The sequence below is a fragment of the Oculina patagonica genome, chromosome 11 (genome assembly GCF_052425735.1).
Source record: "Oculina patagonica isolate OP01 chromosome 11, crgOcupat, whole genome shotgun sequence".
Classification (NCBI taxonomy): Eukaryota; Metazoa; Cnidaria; class Anthozoa; order Scleractinia; family Oculinidae; genus Oculina; species Oculina patagonica.
The window spans coordinates 7,743,968-7,767,296 of NC_135768.1; the positions used below are offsets into that span (position 1 = coordinate 7,743,968).

At 38.8% G+C, this 23,329-nt stretch overlaps 1 protein-coding gene across 1 annotated transcript in view; it reads left to right on the forward strand.

The window, feature by feature from the left end:
• The first annotated feature begins 49 nt into the window (after nucleotides 1-49).
• LOC144631089 (vacuolar protein sorting-associated protein 8 homolog) overlaps nucleotides 50-23,329 on the forward strand; it is a 42,701-nt gene continuing 19,421 nt past the window's right edge. Inside the window, exons 1-36 of the mRNA XM_078489465.1 lie at nucleotides 50-149; nucleotides 250-306; nucleotides 909-986; nucleotides 1,694-1,735; nucleotides 3,251-3,331; nucleotides 3,905-3,988; nucleotides 4,362-4,448; nucleotides 5,065-5,139; nucleotides 5,792-5,827; nucleotides 6,515-6,605; nucleotides 6,731-6,777; nucleotides 7,204-7,296; nucleotides 7,763-7,809; nucleotides 8,337-8,435; nucleotides 8,554-8,594; nucleotides 9,150-9,232; nucleotides 9,641-9,730; nucleotides 11,978-12,029; nucleotides 12,620-12,735; nucleotides 13,437-13,482; nucleotides 13,578-13,651; nucleotides 14,148-14,182; nucleotides 14,685-14,763; nucleotides 15,662-15,754; nucleotides 16,144-16,200; nucleotides 16,899-16,981; nucleotides 17,052-17,136; nucleotides 18,090-18,188; nucleotides 19,167-19,256; nucleotides 19,744-19,793; nucleotides 20,107-20,251; nucleotides 20,573-20,662; nucleotides 21,837-21,903; nucleotides 22,083-22,183; nucleotides 22,361-22,439; nucleotides 22,870-22,952. Of these exons, the coding sequence (XP_078345591.1) occupies nucleotides 66-149; nucleotides 250-306; nucleotides 909-986; nucleotides 1,694-1,735; nucleotides 3,251-3,331; nucleotides 3,905-3,988; nucleotides 4,362-4,448; nucleotides 5,065-5,139; nucleotides 5,792-5,827; nucleotides 6,515-6,605; nucleotides 6,731-6,777; nucleotides 7,204-7,296; nucleotides 7,763-7,809; nucleotides 8,337-8,435; nucleotides 8,554-8,594; nucleotides 9,150-9,232; nucleotides 9,641-9,730; nucleotides 11,978-12,029; nucleotides 12,620-12,735; nucleotides 13,437-13,482; nucleotides 13,578-13,651; nucleotides 14,148-14,182; nucleotides 14,685-14,763; nucleotides 15,662-15,754; nucleotides 16,144-16,200; nucleotides 16,899-16,981; nucleotides 17,052-17,136; nucleotides 18,090-18,188; nucleotides 19,167-19,256; nucleotides 19,744-19,793; nucleotides 20,107-20,251; nucleotides 20,573-20,662; nucleotides 21,837-21,903; nucleotides 22,083-22,183; nucleotides 22,361-22,439; nucleotides 22,870-22,952 (2,739 nt within the window). The 5' untranslated portion in view covers nucleotides 50-65. The remainder of the gene's footprint in view (nucleotides 150-249; nucleotides 307-908; nucleotides 987-1,693; nucleotides 1,736-3,250; nucleotides 3,332-3,904; nucleotides 3,989-4,361; nucleotides 4,449-5,064; nucleotides 5,140-5,791; nucleotides 5,828-6,514; nucleotides 6,606-6,730; nucleotides 6,778-7,203; nucleotides 7,297-7,762; nucleotides 7,810-8,336; nucleotides 8,436-8,553; nucleotides 8,595-9,149; nucleotides 9,233-9,640; nucleotides 9,731-11,977; nucleotides 12,030-12,619; nucleotides 12,736-13,436; nucleotides 13,483-13,577; nucleotides 13,652-14,147; nucleotides 14,183-14,684; nucleotides 14,764-15,661; nucleotides 15,755-16,143; nucleotides 16,201-16,898; nucleotides 16,982-17,051; nucleotides 17,137-18,089; nucleotides 18,189-19,166; nucleotides 19,257-19,743; nucleotides 19,794-20,106; nucleotides 20,252-20,572; nucleotides 20,663-21,836; nucleotides 21,904-22,082; nucleotides 22,184-22,360; nucleotides 22,440-22,869; nucleotides 22,953-23,329) is intronic.

Here is a 23,329-nt window from a genome sequence, read left to right on the forward strand (position 1 = left end):
TACTTTCAAGAGAGAACTAGCTAGACCTTGTTTTTTCCTTTCAAAGTCGCGGTGAAGTGTGCACTATGGCTCCTCTTCACATGCATGATGGAATGAAGGAACATCCTTTGTATGGACAATCACTGCTTGCACTAGCTACTCTCACCAAGGTCTGTGATGCTTCATATTTCATGTAAATCATGCTTTCTGAAATATTGGGCAACCCCTCCCTTCAAGCAAAATAACAATTTCTGGTTCATGTCTCTATAGGTTCTAATATTAGCATTAAAGCCAGAGCTTGAGGTCCTCTTCACTCACACTTTAAAGGTAGGCTGTAGCATCATGTAGCAGTTATGTTTAGTTTATTTTCAATTTCTTTTATTAATTCTCTATGTCGGTCAAGGCTATTGGTCGAGTTCTTGAATCAAAGTAGCCATAATAGTTGGAGTGCTTATTTTTAAGTTTACTTCTTCAGGTGTGTTTATAAAACAACTGGACTAACATTACATTTCAAACCATAACAGAGGGATAGTCTAACGAGTATTAATTTCTTTAGCCTTAAAAACGACTTCGAAGGTAACTGACTGACTCTAACTGAGTTTCTAACATTTCAAACGACTTGAAAGGAAATTCTAACAATGTAATGCTTTGAACAGCTTTTCTTGATGCATCTAACAACCTGCATGGACTTTTTTACTGATTTTTCTAACGTTTCAAGCGGCAAGGAAAACGTTTCTAACTACCATTCTAACGCTTCTAACGATTTTCTAAGTCGTTTTAACGACTATCTAATGGCTTACAAACGATTTCAGTTGTTAAACGAAAAAGCGTTACTGTACGTTTTCCCGTGGAAGGTCACAGTTGTCTAGTAATATTATAATTATTGGCAAACCAATTTTGATTTGTTGTTATGGTTGTTTGATCTACAGGGTCCTGTGGACTCCTTGCCACTGTTGTCCTGGCAGTTTGCCATAATACAAGTAGCAGCAGAAAAAGTCATTGATCCAGTGAGTAGTTTATTTTAAAATGATTATCCTGCTAAGTGATTATAAAGTGTAACAGTATAGGCATGCATTCCCCGAAAGAACAATGCAGAAAGAGAGCTATGTAGCTATCTACCAACATTATAGGCATGTAATGTGAGCAAAAAGCTGTGTAACAGCTATGCATTCATTGTGTGCAGATAATGTAGCTGTACCCTTTGCACACATTGCAGACCTATCATACTTCTATTATAGGTCTGCAATGTGTGCAGTGTCAGAACGGAAATAAGTGGTGTGACAGTTTGCGTGACAGAACTATAATATTATAATTATCAGTGACGTCAGGCGAAAAACCAGTTTGTACCGGTATGTGAGAAACATACGAGTCAAATTGTGAGATGAAGTGGGGGTCTATAAGCTTGTACTGAAAATTGAAATAATACACTGTACTTTAAAAATCGTTTTGACAGCTGTCAGCAGAGAATAATGTTGCTGTAGCCCTATTCACACATTGCAGGCCTATCATACTAGTGTTATAGGCATGCAATGTATGCAGAGAGTATTTGTGGCTGTAGCCGTTGGACAATTGCAGGCCTGTAATGTGTGCAAAGGGACATTTACAGCCCTTATGTGTTATATTCTGTGATATGGCTTGTCATGATGCTTTGTAGATTGTTTTGTTTGACTTCAAAGTTGAAACTTGTTTAAAACTTGCTTTAATCTTTCTTCAGGTTCTTGCTTTTGCTAGAGGAACTGAAATTTACTTTTACCAGGTAACATCATTAAAATTATATAGTAGTTCGTATAGTGTGATCGTCCGGCTGAGAGTAGTTCTGAGAAGAACTGTTGTTGGTGACTGACGTTTTGACAACCTGAGCGGAAGTCATCTTCAGAGTCAAGGTTGTCGAAACGTCAGTCACCAACAACAGTTCTTCTCAGAACTACTCTCACCCGGACGATCACACTATACGAACTACTGATACTCCTGGGTTCAAACCATTTACTGTATAAAATTATATACTTGCATTTAATTATAAATTATCTTTTCAATGCAGTTTTGGTTTCAAAAGTTAAAGCAGATGCTTACTTTTGAGTGTTGAGAATAACTAGACATCACGTCTTTGTACATGTTCCACACACTTAGCTAACATAATAAAACTGTAAAATAGTTGTTCTTAAAAAGGTTCACTTAATCAAAACGTAAAGCTTGCTGAAGTCTGATATATATTTTGATCTACTGTATGATCCTTGTCAGTCATTGGCCATTTAAAAAGTATGTATATCATTCATGTAAGAGACATTGAAATGGTCCATGTTTTCTCAGACTTCATGTACGTCACCACGAGGTACAGTGTATGTCATCTTTGGTGAGCAATGCGTCTATGCGTGACTACAGCACACGTCCTGGAATCTGAAAATAGTTCCATTCTTTCTTGGAGTTCATTAGTGAGCCTTCACCTACATTGTTAATCTTAACACCCTCAGATATTTGTCTAAGCATCCCCTTGTTAGAGAAAACACTGGTTACACTCATTTGGTATTTCTGTATTTCACTGTAACTGTGTTTCTCTTTACAATGTTTCCACAAGGCGGATTGTTCTTCCTATTTACTGTGCGATTTCAGGTGTTCTTTCCTTTTGGCTTATGGGATTTCATGGAATTTTTGGGTGGACAAAAATTTATGATATATGGGCTGACAATGCCATTAAAAAGCCACTTGTGAAATGTCTGTCCCAAAACATCTGACTAAATTATCCTGAACCGAAACCTGTTATGTACATGTGTATATACAGTACAGTACCCTGGATTTGTCAAAGAACGAGGTGTATTAAAGTGCAATCTACACAACAATCCTGTACCCTGAATAATTGTAAAATATTGGCAAAATTGAAGGTTTAAAATATCAGAAAAAGCTCACTCATGAATACAAACTCCCAGCTATTACCCTTTACACAGCAGGCATAGTTTTTGGCAGGCAAGTGCCGAATATTCCAATTGAGTGTTTAAGACGCCATATTGGATTTGTAAGACCGAGGAAGCCTGGAGTGAATAAAAAAGTGGACAAGGGAGTTGGAAATGAGAATGAAAACTGGCTAAACGATGCAAAACGTTTTCACTTAGCAAAAATACTTGTGTATTGTAGGTAGGCAGCCCTTTATACCTTCCCTTAATTTATCAATTTTTAGCAACTTTTACATGTAGGTCGGTATGCAAATTAAAGAAGCATTAATCTTTGACTTTCTAAACGTTCCATGAATGTTTTTGATCTTATCCTTTTCTGTTTAAAGGCTCACTCCAAAGCAGAGAAGCAAGTGAGATTTGTGTTCCTACAGAGGATTGAGACATCTTACAAGCTCATTGCTTTAGATGTGAGTAGTGCAACACATTATTTTACTGTGCAGGATGCAAGAAGCTATTTTTTTAGGTTCTCCTTTGGGCAAGTTGTTCCAGAGTAAATGAAGGCCTTTCTTGTTGACCTAATATGTACTTCATAAGCCATGTATGAAGTTCAAAAATGTTACTTACCTATTTGGATAAAGTCCACAAACACAACAGAACTGGGCTATCAAACAGGACTTTCTTTGCATGCTGCTGTAAATGCTAGACCATAAGGGTCCATTTTTTATAAATTGGCCATTTCCGAGTTACCCTTTGCCTCTGTTTCAAAATGAGTCTACATGTATGTGCGAAACCATTCAAATGAAAATGAGTTTCACCTCAACTCCATTTTCATGCAAATCAAACTCATTTTCATTTGAATGGTTTGGCATGTAGACTCGTTTTGAAACAGAGGCAAAGGGAAACTCAGAAATGGCCTATTGTTTTCACACCGCGCTTGAAGTTAGCTTAAGTTCTGTTAACATATAGAACTTACTAGAACAACAACAACAATTTTTAAGACCTGTTTGTTTGTTTTTTTGTTTTTTTAATAATTATTGTAGTGGTTAAACCCGCAAATTATTGCCACTGTGGACACACTAGAAAGAATTCATGTCATTGATGTGCGGAGTATGGTGGAACTTGAGGTACAGTTACTGTAATAATTGTTATATACAGTAAATGGTTTGAACCCAGGGGTATCAGTAGGTCGTATAGTGTGATCGTCCGGGTGAGAGTAGTTCTGAGAAGAACTGTTGTTGGTGACTGACGTTTCGACAACCAGAGAGCGGAAGTCATCTTCAGAGTCAAGTGAAATGTTGTTGTCAGTCGCAAGTCTGGTCCGTTGAAGTTGATTGGTCAGTTTAGCCGTGATGTGATTGGCTGTAAGACTCGTGTAAATTTGTCATCAGTTATTGGACAGTTTCGATCCGTCTATTGTTAGTCTAATTAATGACTTAATTAGACTAATAGAAAAATCTATTGTCTACATTAGTTGATAATTCATTAAATATCTTACAGGTTCTTGATCTGAGTTCAGTTCAGCTTGTGTACAGTAGCAGTTATTTCAAATCACTTTCTACAGGAGGAAACGTTAGCAAGGCCTTGGTAAGTGCCACACTGACTCATTGTTTAAATTACCGTGAAATTTTGCTAATAAAGCCGGGCGTACATTTGCTGAACATCCTTTTCAGGTGGGCTTGTTTTCCGGGATGGAAATTTGCGTTTCAAAAATCTTTGGCTTTCTAGTTGGAAGGGATACTGTGTCTGAGTCTCTTTTTAGTGCTTACAAGAATTAATACCACTTGGGAGAACTCTCAAAACGTAATGAAACAAACGTCACAAGTCATAGCCAGCGAGCAGGCTCCTGATCCGATTGGCGAGTGCATTGAGCCGAGAAGAGCCTGCGAGAGGAATCCACTTGTCCCCCCCCCCCCCCCCCGCGTTCTTTTTCCGCTTCTCTTTTCGCCCCATCCTCGCAAGAGAGCCTGTTAACAGGCTACACAAGTCATTGCCGAGCATTCTCTGACACATCACGGGCTTACATTTTTGTGTGTGAGATTTGGTGGACGTATTGAATGTGGTGTACATGTTTCACTATTCTGAGTGATTTGGATACCAAACGTACAGTCCTTTGAGTCACTTTCATGTTTTAATAACTGGAGTGTTAATGTAACTACGCACCGGCCTGATGAGCAGAAATGAACTGCTCTTTCCTTTTTAGGTAGCTGCAAGTGAGCATTCGTGTTATCAGACAGCAGTAGTTTTCAATGGACAACAGTTGCTGCTGGGAGTTAAGGTAGGTTTATTCTAAACAAATGTAACGTACATCGGGGAAAGCAAGCGTTCATGGTCCTCGCGCGGAGCCGAACATGATCCAGGACGCGCGAGCAACAGCGAATCGTCGATAAAGCAGCATGCCGAGTCAACGGAACACAACATCCATCCGAAAGACGCCCAGATCCTCGAGTGTGGCACAAGCAGCTACAACAAGAGGCTTTTCTTGGAGTTGTGCCATCCAGTTTGAACAGCAACGCTGTAAACGAACGCAAAGCGTTCCCTCACGCTTGTGTACCTTTAATTCAAAACTAAGAACGTCAGAAGCGCACGGATTGGTAGCGCGAGCACCAACAAACGTTTGCTGAACTTCGATGAAGGTGAACAGTAAAGTCACCGAAAATATTACTTAGGTTGTTAAAAAAACCAGTTAAGCTTTAAAAAACCGTTTCATTTCATAAATGTTGTCTTCGTTAGGCTTTTTAGATCACAGAAGACATTCTGCCGTCAAAGTAGCATTTATTATGCGACTGGAGACAATGTACATGTAGGAAGGGTTAAGCTTAGGGTTGGGGAAACATAATATAGTAAGAAGGATTTTACAGTATCAACAATACCACAAATTGTGATTCAATTGATGTTCTGTTTTACTTACATTAGTTTTTTGTTTGCAGTCTGTTCATGTGTTGACATTGAGGAACTGGCGCGATGTAAGTTCAGATACTTTTTGCAAAAAAACAAAAAAAAACAAAACAAAAAAAAAACACAATTAATCTCAGGTTTTCCCAAGGTTTTAATTTTAGAATGATTTGAAGCAAATCATGTACTTGGCGATCATTAAACTGTTGATTGGAGAATAACTTACAGTCGTGTCTTCGTTATTACCGGCCGTGGAGGCAAGGGATAATTTTGAATGACTAAAAAAATTGAAAAACAGGAGATTTTTATAAAGTTTAGTCTCTTTTGGATCAAGTGAATTGTTAAATTAAAATTAAGGAGGTGTTTGCTAACTGTATAGAGCGATTTTTGATTGAGTGTTATAAAACCAAAACCAAAGTACATGTAATCACTCTAACCAAAAACAAAGGACAAAGACAATCCAGTGAACCAATCAAAACTTTAAGCAAATACATGTGGCCAGTACCAAGCGCGGGAAAACGTGCGCGAGCGAATCACAGTTGCTTTTGGTTTTACTTCTGATTGGTTGAGAAAGTGGCGCGAATTTTTTAAACGAATTACTAAGTGAAGTATAGCAAAACCAAGGCGAACAGGAATTACTTTCGACATTCAAGTGAAAGGCGCTCCATCAGAGATCACACCAGTTATGATATTTTCGAAATCAGCCCCTCCATTTGTTGAAGAAGTTATTGATTTTGTTGTTTGTTTTCGCGTTTCAGAGGATTGAAGTTTTTGTGAAGCAGAACAATTTCCTCGATGCTCTCGAACTGGCTTTATCCTTTTATGAAGGCACTGCCATGGCTGTTATAGGTATGTCAATAGTAGAAGCGTTTTCTTTCATCAGTCAATTTATCCTATTTCAATTTAACTTTTCTATTCCTCGCTTCCTCTTGGTGTACCATGATTTATTTAAATTATTTATCTCTTGATTTTAGGATTGTTTGGAACTAAGGAGCAGAGGAAAGCAGAAATAGCTGCCCAGGTTGGTTATCTACCGATGGAATTTTTTTTTTTGTCCGACCTAAGATGAACGTGTACCCTGTGTATGCAGTAACGCGATGAATTCCTGTAACAACAACAGTGCAACAATCATAACAGTTAAAATTATCAATAACCATGTGAAATTTGAAGCGTTTTAATTTTACGGTAGTATCCGTTGCGTGGTTTCTCGATCGAAATCATGTAGAATCAGAGCTTGAATTCACGCTCAAAATCTTTAGAGGCAAAAAACAATACTTTGTAGGCTGTAGAAGGGGTCTTATCGTAGAGAGGTTTCAAAGAAGCTGGAGTGGGGGGCTTAAAAAATCTTTTCGGTGCTTAGGGTTCATAAATTAAAGCTCCAACTCCGTATATTGTGAAGACTAACCGTGGTGCATGTATAACGTTGGACTTTTTTTTTTTACCTCAGATCGAGGAATTGTTGTTAGCCTATGTGGATATAACAGTGTTCGTCAGCTGTCCTAAGACTAAAGACTCTGAAGAGCTCAAGACGTACTTCAAGGTATTCCTTTCAAGGGTTGCACTCGTTTCCTAATATGTCATTGTCTTTTTTTCCCGTTTCAAGGCAGTTTCAGCAAAATTTCTGAAAGTCGGTACGTCGTATAATGTTATTTTACTAAGAGCAACCACTTCGACAAAAGTCTTGAGATATACCGAAGGAGGCAGTAGTTTCCTGTCTGAAATATTTACCTGTTAAGCGATTTTTTTATTTGTAAATTTTATAGGGAAATGTGCTATGTAATTACCATTTGTTACTTTAATTACCGTCTGACAACTTTTACAAATCTAACTGTGGGGTCGAATTTTTCGGGCTGATCGAAGGGGCTCTTACTGTATGCGACTCTTGGCTTCACCATCCCCCAGACATTTTGCTATGGGTCTCTAGTGGCTACGTAGATGTATTGGGCAGCAATTCTCTCTCTAAATACAGTGCGTTGCTAACTAAATAATTTCTGATTGATTTTTAGGAAATGGTTCCCATCTTTATAAAATACAGTCTTGCCATCAATAACATGTGAGTGTTTTACACATGTCTTTTTGTTATTGTTATTTTGGTTGCCCTTTTATCTTGCTCAGATTAGGTAAATAAATAAAAACGAACCAACCAACCAACCAACCAACTAATGAACGAACGACCGAACGGACAGACGAGCGAACGAACAAACGAACGAACGAACGAACGGTCCTGAACGAAAGGACAAACGAGCGAGCGAGCGAACGAACGAACGAACGAACGGACAAACGAGCGAGCGAACGAACGAACGAACGAACGAACGAACGTGCGTACGAGCGAACGAGCTAGAGAGCGATCGAACAAACGGACGGACGAACGAATAAGCGAACGAGCGAACGAAAAAACGAAAGAACAAGCGAACAAATGAGCGACTTAAAGAAATAAGGAATGTTTGAACGAACGAACTAATGAATAAATGAGCAAATAAACAAACGAATCAACTGACTGAACAACCGGACTGACCGACCGACGGACGGATGGATGGTATTGAAACTTTTTAATGATAAACGTTGTTTTTATCCCTGCAGGGACCTTTTATTTAGAGAGATTTACGACAAGTTCTGTGAAGATCCCATGGGAAAAGTTGTCTTTCTAGAAAGCCTTGAGCCACATATACTAGCAGACAAGTAAGTCAACTTACAAATGATCGGCATCAGCACAGGCTCTGTCGACTACACCTTAATCAGGAAATGATTTACTGTATTGTCTTTTAATGCTGATAGGGTCACTTTTTATTCTTTTTAGACTGACGTCTTTGAGTCCGATTGTAATGAAAGAGTTCATAGGTAATGTCTATAATTCGATTAATGTCTATAATGTTTATTATTTGTGACAAATCAACTTTAATTGAACTAGTCCAGTGTTACCCTGTAGCAAGAACCATTCAGGTTCCGGAATCCTAAAAGAAATTTGCAAAAAAGGTGATTGGATAATTGATGACAAAATTCATCACTTTTTGTAGGCAGGGGAAAAGGTTTTAAAATTTAGAATCTGGGAATTTAAATTTCTTAAAAGAGCTTTGCCACAAAATATTGAGTAATCTTTTGTGATTTACAAAATTACTTTTAAATCGAGGGAAACCTCAAAAATAAAAGTTAACAAAAAAAAAAAGGCAATGACTGAACAAAAGGAACAGCGGCTGTTAAGACTGGGAAAGGTTCAGACGGATAAAATGTGACAAACCTGAAATATTGTGGCTAAATTTTTTAGATTCGCAAACCGCGATACTGTTCAAGCGTTGCCAAAATATTATACTTACTGACATGAAATTGTTTTTGTACAAAGCTATAAAGACCAAAACCTCGCTTTAATTTTTTTACATTTATTGAACTCTGTTGCAGAACATTATCAGCAACAGGACAAGCTCAAAGAAGTTGAATCCTGCTTGATGCATCTTGATGTGACTAATCTAGATATTCATCAAGTACGTATTGCATGCTTAGTACTAGCCACGTCTATTCACCTTTTCACCAATGCTAAATAACTTTCAAAAGGAATTGGATATGTTTTCAGGCTTTGTTTGCTGGGCTCTACAGCAGTATTGTATAAATAGTTCATAACACGTTTATAACTTGATCTAGCCAATAAGAGTAGAGATAGCAACTTCTTGGCCAATCGTAAGCCATCGTGGCTTGAAGGGCGTTTTCCCGCGTCTGCTACCTGTCACCTGTCTTCCCGCGCATGACACTGGGTACATCTTTTTGTGTAGAATTCTGATGGTTGTTTTGCTCTTTACCGCCAAACTGACAAGCTCTGAGAATGTATTAGTTTTTGTGTTACTGATGTCTTTAGAAAACCTGCTGGACAATCTAAGGAATTATCTTTTTTTTAGATGGTGAAGCTATGTTGGGCACACGGCTTGTACGACGCCATATTCTATGTGTACAACAGAGGCATGCGAGACTATACTACCCCACTAGAGGTACACTTAGAATGTCGAAACTTTTTTTAAAAATTCATGTTACAACCTCCAAATGAACCACTGGGTGTACAGGAAAATGGCTGCGTTAAACAGAACTTTAAAAAAAGTGTAACGTCTAAAAGGGGCAATGGAGGAGATGCTAACAGATGCTGTGGACGACTTTTGCTCTATTTGATAAATCAAGTTTAAAACCATTTCACATAGTTGTTGTAACGGCATTGAAGGGTTTGTACACATACAATGTAAAGCTAAAGATCTGTTCTGTAGTAAAACCATAAGTATAGAAGCTTACCGTATTTTCTCGATTAAACGCCGGATCCCGAATAAACGCCGGGTCTCCAAGCTGTATTTGAAAACAAACCCCTTTAACATTTATTCAAGGTGTAATATGCTTTGAAAATGATGTCTACATATATGGCTGTCAAAAATAGTGAATGAAAATGATTTCTTAGAAACATAGGGCTTGAACACACTGCTGGAATCAAATAAACGCCGGATCTATTGGGCCAAGTTTGAAATAAACGCCGGGGGCGTTTAATCGAGAAAATACGGTAATTAGTATACGTAATTGGACTACATGCTGTCCAATTTGGAAATAATTTGATGAAAAAAATTCCGAGGGCAGCCAAAATTGGACGAGGCCGTAGGCCGAGTCCAATTTGGCTGTCAGAGGAATTTTTTGAATCTAATTTTTTCCAAATTGGACAAGCATGTAGTCCAGTTAAATATTAATTATATAGCTAGCAAGTCCATCCAGCGTAAACAATAAACTTATGTCCAGCACAGGAAAAGCATTCAACAACAGTAGGCAAAACACAGAACATGCAACTCACTCAAAGCATTGTCTTCACAAATAAAACTTAAACAAAACAGTGCAATTTTATTCACCTGAGTTTGCGAAGCTTGCTACAAAGTGAGTGAAAACACTGCATTAATCGATGAAAGTCGTAAACAAAGTGTCCGAAGAGCTTTACAAGCTTTAACTTCTTGAATCTGACATACTCCATTCCACTATCTCGTTCATATTCGTCGCCGTCTTTTCTTTTCGAATTTCAGCAAAAAAACGACAAAGAATAGCATCTAGCTCATGGCGAAGGATATCCGGCTTTTAGCTTTCGTGCTTCGCATCGCTGCACTTACGTTCAGCCAAGTTTTGTACTCTTGGAGGAGTTTTGGTCTTGGTTTTTGCTTCTTAGTGTAGCTAGCTCCACTTTTGACAACGTAAAAAATTTCATTTTTTTGTTACTATTGCTGAAAAGCTAAAAAAGAATGGAAAATGTGGCAAATTTGCCTAATAACATTCCGCCATTGTCAACTAACAATGCGACAAGTTTACAAGGCTGACGCTATGCTTTTTGCTAATTGGCTAATACCTGTCACATGTTGTTTTTTCTCGGATTTGATTGGCTGAGACAAAACTGTCCAATATTTCTTAAATTGGACAGTTCGTGCATTTTAACAGAAAGTCCTATTTCAAACTATCCGAATTTAATCCCAAATTGGACAGTTCCCAGAAATTAAGGAAAAATAAGTGCGCTGACAATATAGGATTTACTGACAGCTATATAATTATAAAGATGAAATGTTCAGTATGTCACGAGCGTGGGACAAAGAAAAAATCTCAGTCCCCGACGGGAATCGAACCCATGGCCTCCCAGATACCGGATGGGCGCTCTAACCAACTGAGCTACGAGAGACTCCTGGTGAGCTTGGTTTGAAGCGTAATACAGCCCCGGGGGGGGGGGGGGTACTCCCATAAATTTCGGATAGGGGTGTGCCGCCAAGGTTCTTAAACCCTGACCCTATTTAAGGATAAAGAAAGCGAAAATTGATACCCTTTTTAAGGCCCAAAACCGAAAAATGACACCCTATTCAAGGGGAGGAGAAGCGTTCCGTGACGACCCAAATAACGGCTAACCGCGCACGGAAAGACACAAATCTTTATAAAATCGCTTTTCTAATACCTGAACAGAAAATTCAGTTTTAAGATATCTTTTTTTCGTTTAGCTGGGCGTTTATTTTAGCTAATATAATTTAGGTACCCTATCTAAGGATCACACCGGAAACACATTGCCAAAAAGAGCAAAAATGATACCCTATTTAAGGATTGAGAACCTCAAAAACCATACCCTATCGGGCGGCACATACCTATATAGGCCACATATGGGAGTACCCCCCCCCCCCCCCCCCGGGAATACAGCTAACCTCATGGTTCATTAATTTTGTTTTTTATTGCATCTTCGACAGGAACTTATTAATGTTTTAAAGAGCACGGTGCAATCCAGGACGCCACTTTTAGGTGAGTTGAAACAACAACAGCACGAACAACGACAACAAAAACTAAAACAATGTTAACCACCACGACAACAGTTACAGTGGACTTTAGCAGCAGCAGCAGCAGCAGCAGCAGCAGCAGCAGTAAACAGAAGCAACTGTAACAACAACGATAACAACGAGAATAGCGACAGAAGAAACAACAACAACGACAACAACAACATTGACAATGAAAAAGACAATGGTGATGACAATGACAGAAAAGCAAGAACAACAGCAGTGACAATCATATTAACAGCAACAGCAACCAACCGCAACAAAAAAGAGCAATTAAAGCAATCACAGAAACGCTGTTATAGTAAAACATTACTCAAGGGCAAGGATGACAAGACTTCTTGAGGAACAAACCAGATTAGCTGCTTCTTGATTATTTAAGGTGGCCAGTACTTGATATTTTTATTTTTCGCTGTGATTCAATTTTTAAACCTTAGGGGCTCTCATTCCCTCCTACTGTTACTGCAAAAACCTGAGAAGATTGGAAATTTCGCAGAGTCTAACAACAAGAAGCTGGTTTTGAGTTCGTCAAGTAACATTGTGTCATGTTTTTGTTTTAAGATTCAGATCTATCCTTGGGAAACAAGCTGTTAGTGTACATCAGTTGTTGTCTAGCTGGTCAGGCCTACCCTTTAGGTATAATCCCTGAAGACTATGCACACGAAGTCAAAAAAGAGGTAAAGATTTTGTTCTTATATTTATTTTTCAATCGGAAATATCCGTAATAATCACATTATCAATCCAAAGATGACAGCACATTATCGTACTTTGCAAAACAGCGTGACGAGACTGGGGTCTCGAAATGTTAGCCTGCGAACAGGCTCCCGAGTGGGGTGGGCGGAAATAGAAATACGCGAGCGAAGCGAGCGGAAACCAAACGGGTTGTATTTCTTTTTCCGCCCTGCCCTACTCGGGAGCCTACGAAATGTAAGATAACTAGAGGGGTATGTGGTCAAGAAACTTAACTATTCGAATAAAATGTTGCGGAATGATGAACTAACCAAGTTTGGGATTTTTTCAGGTGAAATGTAGCTAAATACCAGGCCTGTAAAAACGGTTGTGAAAGTTCATGCTTACCCTTCTATTTTGATGGCCTGTTTACCCCAATCCTACAAACCCCTTATTTTTTCGTTATTTCAAAGTATGGCAGTTGCTTATTTTACTAGCAAAAGCTTTTGAACGACGGGAATGTATTAGTAAATATTTAGGTTATCTTTTATTTGAATTTTTAAGTTTCTCAAAGAAACGAAAAATAACTGTATTCTTCCCAAGTCCAAGTTTGCAATTAACACTTTTGTAACAGCTTTCCTTCAACGGCAATTTAATTACCAGTTACGACTAGTTACCAGTCTACTATGGTTTTATGTTTGTCATTTAGGTCTTCAACTGCATCACGACTCAGAACACTAAAGATGGTTTTGAAAGTAAGTGAAAGTAGAAACTCTTCTTCGTTCCGCGTAGAACGACGTATTGGGACAAGTTACAAACGTTTCATTATTGTTTTTTCTTATCTTTTTAGGTGAACTTTCATATCCACGTTTGCGAGTGTTATTACAATTTGACACCCAAGAGTTCTTGAATGTTCTTTCGATGGTAAGTGAAAAAAACAAAGGAACAAACAAACAATGCTTAGTGACTTTGTGTAACACCCGTATCTTTTGAATTGTTGTTAGCATTCTTGATACACTGTAAGCTCTATATTCCTTTAATAGTTTTAAGTCGATGGTTGAGTTTCCCTCCAACTACGTTTTCCATGCGGAGGAGGGTTCGTCTAATAATTAGGACGTTAGTAAGTTAGATAAATTTAATACGATCATCAGGCTGTCATTGTTTGCGATGTTCAAAATTATCTTCTAATTAAAGGAAATCTTAAACATTAGTTAGCTAGGTAGAAAAAGATCAAAAGGCAATGATAAACAAAAATAGAACAAAGTTGGTTAACATTTAGAAAGATTTTTAAGACTGACTGTACGTGGATTACGAACTTGAGAAAAATCAGTAAGAGACCACATCTGTAACCGCGGCAACTGTTTCATGATGCGTAGGTCATTTTTTTTTTTAATGTTAATTATACATAATTTTGTTGCAGGCGTTTGAACGAAAAGATTTTGATGACGGTTTTGAGTAAGTCATTTAGATTAGTACTTGGCTTTCGTAGTTAGGAACAACTGTTGTTGTGATTATACCATATTTTTCATATCCGTAGGTGTTGGTGTTTATATAGAGAAAAAAAATTGTTTGGTGTCCCGGCCTTGTGGTAATTTGATTTGCCTTCAAATTAGGCGCATGCGTGTATGTAATCCGTCAGCTACCGCCGGGGTCCCAGTTCTTTCCCATTTAATCACAATGTTCTTAGTAGTTGTCTTTTAATTGACAGCAAAATCTCTCAAAATCGTTTTCACAGCACTCATTGGCGTTTCTTCAGTGATCGCGGTGGTGTCATGCGAAACAGTTTATTTTCTAACAAGTTGCGTGACATTCATGTAGCTCACCACATAATTTTCATGGCCGACGATGACACGCAAAGACAGTTTCGTTTCTAGTATTTTCTCCCAAAGATTGCGTTACAGTGCTCATCAGAGTGTCTTTATTGCACTAAGCAAGTTTATATTTCTTGCCTTTACAGTAGTCCCACCGGTGTCACGCGCAGGCAGTTTCTTGTAAATGTTCTTCTGGACGTTATGGTGCAGGACACAGGCTTTACAGTACGTTTATTTGAGCTCTTAGTATATAACTATATTGTTCTTTCTGTTTCACCATGTGCAGCTTCAGTCTATTAGTTTGCTAATCTCCTCATCCGTTATATGGGTTGCGAAGGCGACTGACAGTATGCCTAAAATTTAATTTTCGATAAAATTTTGGTATTGATTACCAGTTGCTGCTCTGAAAAATGAACCCGCACTCCTTTCCCGAACGAAGACGAGGGTTGTCCAATACACAAACTGAGTCGACCCGTCTAATCAGAAGTCAGCTCGTGTCGTTTGAAACGGAAGTAAATTTAAAACGGAAGTTAACTCTACTACAGGAAGGCAATATGATCAGGCTTAAACTATTCGAGTCGGATCGTAACGTTCCGTCAAACAGAAAAGTCAGTTTGTGAGAGACTTAGAAAAAAACACAACACATGACATGTTGGCTAGAGAAGGGGGTAAAATATGTTGACGGATGGCAAGGATCCGACCAGTTCGTGGCGATCTGTCTTTGCAAAAGGCGATCCGTCATAAAAAAAAAGTCATTTGGTGAGAGACTCAGAAAAAAAAAAAAAAAAACGACATGTTGACTAGAGAAAGGGGTGAAATATGTTGTCCAATCGTGACGATCTGACCAGTTCGTGACGATCCGTGTTTGCAATAGTCGATCCGTTGTGCGGAAAAGTCAGTTGGTGAGAGACTCAGAAAAACAAAACAAAAAACACGACATGTTGGCTAGAGTAGGGCTGAAATATATTGTCCGATCGTGACGATCCGACCAGTTCGTATTTGCTGGCTACTAAATAACGAGCAGATTTTAAGTACGCCGACCTAGGCAAAGATCGCGGTAAAATGCTCTTGAAGTGGTCTGCTTTGTTTAATGCATCTTACATTTTCTTTTATGTACACACAGCCAAGCCAAGTTGGATCTCTGTTCACATTTCTAGCGCGACAAATGGCTAAACACGAGAATAGAATACAAGTCAATAAAGTGCTGTTTGAACAGGTTAGTCCATCATCAATTTAAGCGGGAAAGTGCATGAAATATTTCATCCTACATTGGGTTCTGAGAATTCTAAACGCCGAGGCAAGGAATGTGTTAGGGGAGAGTTAGACGGTACGATTTTGCGTAAGATTAAATGCGACACGCTTATGCCATGACTACAACACGAATCGCGTCGTGTAAATCAACCTACCACATTCTTACGACAGACGCGCGCATGTGCAAATGCTCCTAGGTCATGTCGTAGGCCTGTCGTAAGCTTGTCTCATGCGAGGAAGTCGTGCCGTGTAAATCGACCCTTAGAACAACAAGAGACAAGATGTTAATTTTTGTAGGGTCAAATAAGAAGTTGAGAATACTGAAAATGGACTGTCGGTGGTGTTTCTTTATAGGTGTTAGAGTATCTGGCCAACCCCGACGATGATTCCAGACACGAAGAACGACAACAGGTATAATTGAATTTCTGTACAAACTTAAAGGGGAGGTACATCATAGGGGATTTGATTGTTTTTCGTCGAAACTGTGCTATAATACCTCTGTTTGTTTAGAAAATAATCCTAGAACACCACAAGAAAGATATTGAATAGAACAGAATAAAGTTTATTAGGTTCCCCGAAGGGATCTTCATACCCAATTTACAAGATTTTTTAAAAAAGAAAAAACGATAAAATTTTACATGGTGAAAAAAAAAATTAGAATTGAAGACTACAATTACAACATTACTATAACTACAATTCAATGTCGAATGTTTGAAAAAGAAAACAAAATCATGATCGTTTTTAGCGTATTTTGGAAACAAAAATCAGAAAACTTGGCGCGAACTTTTCAAGTTGTGATTCATTTTGACCCTAAGTTCCACCTATGGCCAGAGACACTCAATTTATGGTAATTTATAACAAACGTGGACCATTATTTAAAGGTTTCCGTTAACAATGAAATGTGTTTTAGCTTTTGAAATTAAACAAAATCCAGTGATACTTTCATTTTAAACGTTAGCTATGTTTCTATTTCTACGAGTTGGCCCGTATTTTGCGAGCTTTTTGGCGAGTAAATTATAAGTAATGAGTGAATTTGAACCATTTCCCGCACACCAATGGTAGCCATGCCATTATTTACCAAGGCTGTTCTTTTGTACTCCTTTTTCCAGGCCTTGCTAGAACTCTGGAATGCTGGTGGACTGAAACAATTTGACGATGCCAGAATTCTGGTCCTTGCCGAAAATGCTAAGTTGTGAGTATTCACCGATGAGTTTTGTGTTGCTTGCCTTGTCCCAATGTCTCATTGCTCTTGTTTGTTCCAGCTACCGAGTGTGTGAAATGTTGTACGAGAGAAAGCGCCAGTTCTCCAAAGTTCTGTCCTGTTACTTCAGGGATTCGTACAGAGAGGTAGGCAATGGAAAAATATAAGTGTCAATTCTCCTTACTACTCGCTAATCATTTTTTAGTGCAACTTGAGTTATGAGAATTTCGTGAACATCATTGAAAAACTCCCATAGTTGGTGATTTTGCTTTCTTGGAACTTGCATTACATGCAAGTTTGCCTTAATAGATCTCTTACCGCTAATCGTTTGCTTGTTAGACTGTGTTAGTGGTCGTCGTTTGAAATCTGGCCGGGGTCATTGGTTTGCAGTGGGTTCTTAGACAATAGGCCTTATCACCGTTTTCGACGCCATCTCGACGAGTAGGCAAAGCGGGTAGAAATTACAGTGTTTGTATGGGAATCCGACGGCAAATATATTTTACAAAAATTGAATTCTGGACAACTTATGAATTGTAAAGTTAAGATACTAGGCAAAAGTTTTTATTTGCCAAGTTTGAAGTATGTACATGTAGCTGGGCTAGAAAGCGTTCAGTTACGTTTTTAATTTTTCATACATTTGTTTATAATTTTTTTTCCGCAAATTGACGCGGTTCGCGGGAACAACTATAGACAAATGTATGGGAAATTTAAAACGTAACTGAATGCTTTTTAGCCCAGCTACATCCTTCAAACTTGGAAAATAAAAAATTTTGCCTGGTATCCCTAGTATCTCAACTTTACAATTCATAAGTTGTCCAGAATTCAATTTTTGTAAAAGATATTTGCCGTCGGATTCCCATACAAACCCTTTATTTTCTACCCGCTTTGCCTACTCGTCAAGATGGCGTTGAAAACCGTGATAAGGCCTATTTACTTTACTGTCACAGTGTCTCTCTCTACCCAGGAATATAAAACGGTACAAGTGTTAAGTACCTAGCAGAATTCTGGAAAGTGGGAACAGCGAGGTGGGGGATGGGGGTATACGCTCTACTTACATCTACTGACGAAGGTAATACGATCGGAAACTCCTTTTTTGCAGCAACAAGTGTTTACTTATGTCCATTATGTGATGACCGAAGATGCTTACACTGATCTGGAGAGAGATGAACTAAAGGAAGCTTCACTAAATAGTTTGCAGGTTAGTTTTATCAATGGTGATACAATTACAGCAAGGTATAGCCACAAGAACGCATCCATTACTGAAAACCTTAATGAAAGTGTTTCCCCTTCCCCATCCTTGAAAAGCATTATTATTATTACCACATTAAAGTGCTGCTCACAAGCTTTTATTTGAATGGTAACAGACAAGGGTTTCATCCACAGTGTAAAAGTAAAAAACACCTTGTACAGCATTGTAAACAGTACCACATGAAAGTACTGCTCAATAGTTTCATTTGAATGGTCACACACTAGGAGCTTCTTCCACAGACTCTAAAGTTAGAACCACCTTGTACAGCGTTGTAAACAGTACCACATGAAAGTACTGCTCAGTAGCTTTCATTTGAATGGTAACACGCTAGGGTTTCATCAACAGTTAAAAGTTAGAGCCACCTAGTGTAGCATAATAAACAGTGCCACATGAAAGTACTGCTCAATAGCTTTCATTTGAATGGTCACACACTAGGAGCTTCTTCCACAGACTTAAAAGCTGGAACTACCCAGGGCATTATAATAGATAACGCCATATGAAAGTACGCATATCGTTCATTATTATTCAACAAATGCGCGCGCTGCCCATATATGGTCAAAATGTTAACGTTATCTGTCATTCGTACATAACAGATATCCTGCGATATACGTAGGTTGCGGAGTTTCGTCTGAAGTCTTGTAAAGCGCTGCATAATTACAGTTTTTCTATCTGCCAAATGTGTTTCGTTGACAATTTATTGAATAATAAAACAATTATCCTGCTCAATCAATATCGCCTTATTTTAGCCAACTCGGCCTACGGCCTCGTCGGCTAAGTATCAGGCGATATTCCGCGCGATTTCGCAGGATAATTGTTAAACAGTTTTCATCTGAATGGACACACACTGAAATTTCATGTACAGACTCCAAATTTGAAACGTAACCAACAACATACGTTTTTTATGCATTTTCTCTTTGTCGCTTTCAGAGCTTTTTGTCAATCGACTGTGGAAAAACTGCTCATATGATTCTCACAGAGTTCCCGGATATTCTGACCATTGTCATTCGCCAACTTGAGGTAAGGATGTATTAAAATCACTGACAGCCTATCATAGATTGGGTTGGACCAGGCGAGATATATTCACGATCAAGATTGGCGAAAATAGGCTAGGCTAGAAAGAACTTTTCGTGTTGTAAAATTTCAATGCTGTGCTGGATTTAGGCCCACGTTTGCCAAATACAGATTATTTTGTGACAATTGGTTGGCTACCAGGCCTAACTGGATTTGTTTGTTTGTTTGCTTGTTTTGTTTTTGTTTTTGCGCGGTTATTATAACGTACACATACATTTAAAGAAGCCTTTAGATCTTCGGTGTGATGTGATGTGAATGTCCACTGATTAATCCAAAAAAAAAAAAAAAACGTCAGTTACTGCCTAATCAACCATCATTCGCTTCTGTCATCCATTTCACCCAAACATCGATCCATCTTTGTGTAGCACAGTTTTTGTGCTTCCAAAATTCCTTTCTAAATGTTTCTCTTTTCATTCTTTCCTTCCCTTCTCAGGGCCAAGCAACAGTGCAGTACGAGTTCCTGAAAGGCGTGTTCGATAACAAGTGAGCTAAAGTTGTCTTTTCTTTTTTATTTGAAATTCTGGTGTCACTTCACTCTGCATGAAACGCCCAAATACTCGAACTTTTAAAACGTCCAGAGTCACATTTATTCCTTGCGATGGTGAATATAGCCAATCAGAGGACCTGCAAATTCGTGTTGTTTCAACAACCCGCATGACTAGTGCTCGAAAGTGGCGCTGGTACTAAGTACCTTGTGGTGCCCCGGGACGCAACAGCCGTGTTTTATTATTATTATTATTATTTATTATTTTTTTATTAATATTCAAGGCTAGCAAAGTTTGTTTTTGTACTTTAGATCATCCACTGTCACTCGCCCAGAGGACACGCCTGATGCAGAAGTCCACGAGAAATACATCGAGTTGATGTGTAAATACCAGCCTGACCTAGTGCACAGTTACTTGAGAAATACCGAAAATTATAGACTGGAGGAAACACTAGCGGTATGGATAGTTATAGAAATAGTTATATTGAAAAGAAAAAATACAATGTTCTGTGTTTTAGAGGAGTATTATATGCGATTGAAAGTAGAGCCGCATTTGTTTCACTAGTACCAACCTTTGCTTGATGTATAAATAGCCCTTTTCCTTAGTGTAAAATTCACCCGCAAAAAGGTTCATAACAAGTCGCATTTTCGCAGTCACACATTCACAAGGAACTGTACACATAAGGGCCTCACAGAGAATCTGCCTGGTGAGCTTAAGCCAGTCGCTCCGTGGAACTCAAAGGTCATTGATCATGGCTGGATTGTTTTGTATTTGTAGATTGTTCGTCAATTCAACAACACCTACGCTACAGCATACCTTCTGGAAAAAGCTGGAGATATTCACGGAGCTTTTCAACTTCTTTTAGAGGTAAGATTTATATTTCATGTAGAAAGCAACTGCCTATTTTAACCAGTATCAATTCTCCGATATTTTGCTGAGCCCGCGGTATTCAGTGGTCACGTTACTTAGCAACGTGACGTAGCCTCATGCTGACGTTACAACTTGGAGTAGTCTCGGAAACTAGATAATGTTTTTGGCTAAGTCAAAGTCGTTTTTGCTTCCCTGACACAAATTTTGCTTCCGGGACATATGTTGCCCAGTTTAGCCACATTTGAAGCAATGTTGACTACAGTAGAACCCCGGTAACTCGAACTCGGATAACTCGAACAACCCCGCTAACTCGAACATACTTCCATTTCCCTTGGATTTGAACTCACTTTTCAGTCATTTTTACTCGGTTAACTCGAACTCGGATAACTCGAAAACCCCGCTAACTCGAACTAAATTTCGTTTCCCTTGATCAAAATTTGGGTCAAATTTACCCCGATAACTCGAATTCCGGTTCTTGCAACTCGCCACGGTTGCCCACTGATTAGAGCAACAAAACAGATCACGTATTTGACAGCCTTTTTCCACTCTTATCCTAAGAATTTATGATCGTGTAAGGGTTTCTGACGAGATAAGTTTAATTTGCACTGTGCTGTATACTGAAGTGCTGAAAAATAGCAAACTATCAATTATTAACTTGGCAAATTAAATATTCAATCTACCCCGATAACTCGAAACCCCGGTAACTCGAACGGTTTTTCGTTTCCCTTCAGAGTTCGAGTTACCGGGGTTCTACTGTAGTTTATGCGCAAGCGTGATAGTTTTTTCCCGGAAAATTGTTTCCTCGTTTAGTCACCCAGGCATTAAAACATTTTCCTTGTTTCCCGCTAATTAAGCCACCTAGGAAACTTGGCAAGGAACAATGTTTCTACAACAATGTTTCCTAGTTTAGCCTGGCCTTTAGCGATCAAGGCCTTTTAATAGATTCATATATGACACGCATCTTGCGTCCTGCTAGGATTAACTATGACGAAAGCGTCCTGCGTGGAAATAGAGAACATAAGTTATTTATTAAATTGCTTTATCTTTGTTATGCAGCAATGTTGTTTGGCATAAAACACTAAGGCCGAATTGCGTATGTGCGTTTCTTGTTTAGATGGCTATGGGTATCATGCTGCTTTATTTTCACATTATTGTCCATTTTCGATTGTAGACCTTAAAGGTTAAAGTAAAGGTTCTTTGTGATGTTTTTGAGAAGCACGAATCTCCACCAGAAAATGGTATGTTGAAAATCTGCTCATGATGATAGCTCTGATCTTCTAATGTTATTCGTGTAAACTAAGACCAAAAGAGGAAAAGACTCAGGAAGTACAGTATTGAGAATTTTGGCAAAATGCACGTGAAAATAATCCTTATTTCTATCGCCGCCATTAGTAACTTGAAATTTTGATGCTTCCAGAAATCAGAAAGCTGACGGCCAACGTTGAGGCCGTCCTGTTAGGAGTTATAATCCCATTGTGTCAAAGAAACTCTGGGAGACTTGAAGAAGCCGATAGAGAGGTACAATGTGACTTTTTATGGTTATTTCTTTTGCAGATAGGTGTAGAAATAACAGAACACTTTTGTTTTCCATTGAATTCACGTTCTGTGCACATTTATTTTGGAAACAACGTACTTTTGCATAAAATAACTAGGTCGAATAGAGGCTGAGGCTCGTTATTTTTTTATCCTTTCAAGGCTTTGTGGTTTCCCTTGCTCGAAACTGTCATGGCGCCTCAACGGAAGTGCAAGGATACAACAAGTGCATATTTTCTTGGTGAGAAAAAGAAGAGCCTTTCCTCCATAATAATTGTCGTTATTCCCCTAACATGCATACTTAACATGCATGCTTCAGGAGTGAAACAGATGTTAGTCACTGTTAATACTCCGTTATGGCTGAGTCACGTACTACTATAGAGTCCCCAAGATATTCGCAGACGTTTGCGTGCCTGTAATTAGTCCCAGGAGTCACGCAGTTTTTTTCACGGACCATGCGACATTTTTCCTTAGCAGACGTTTGCGTGAAATTAAAACATGCAGGCGGGTACCGAAAGTTCAACAGGAACCATGGGTTAGCTTGTACTTCAGTTGCTTGCGTGACTTACTCGGGCTACACGGGTTACGGGTCACGCAACTTCCGGTTAGGCTGTTACCCTTGGGTATCTGGTTTACCATGCTTAATCGTTGTTGTTTTCCAATGGTTGCAGCTTTTAAAGATCAAACAAGACACGTGCTGAACAGCATGATGGGATACATTTCGTTACCAGCTATTCTACAGAAAATAATGCAGGTTTGCAGGCCGTTTTATTGTTGATTCTATAGTCTCTATAAGACACCATTTACCAAAACTTTTTTCCGGAAATCTCGGTTGAGATGTAAATGGAACACGACGTTTTGGTTCATTCCAATGGAAAATTTCCTGGACGAACGGAACATCTGAACTGGTAGTCGCGCTCCCCCGGTGCGACGTTCCAAATATAAATTCGTGTTCAATTTTACCGTTTAAGGGTTTTGCATCGTTTGCACCAGTTCCAGGCTTTTCGGCATTCACAAACACGCCAAATTTCTCGGTCAACCGAAACGGCGGGTTCATGAGAAAAATTTCAAATGGAACACGTTATTCACGAACGAAAATCCCCAACCGAAGTTTCCGGATGTTTTTTTTTT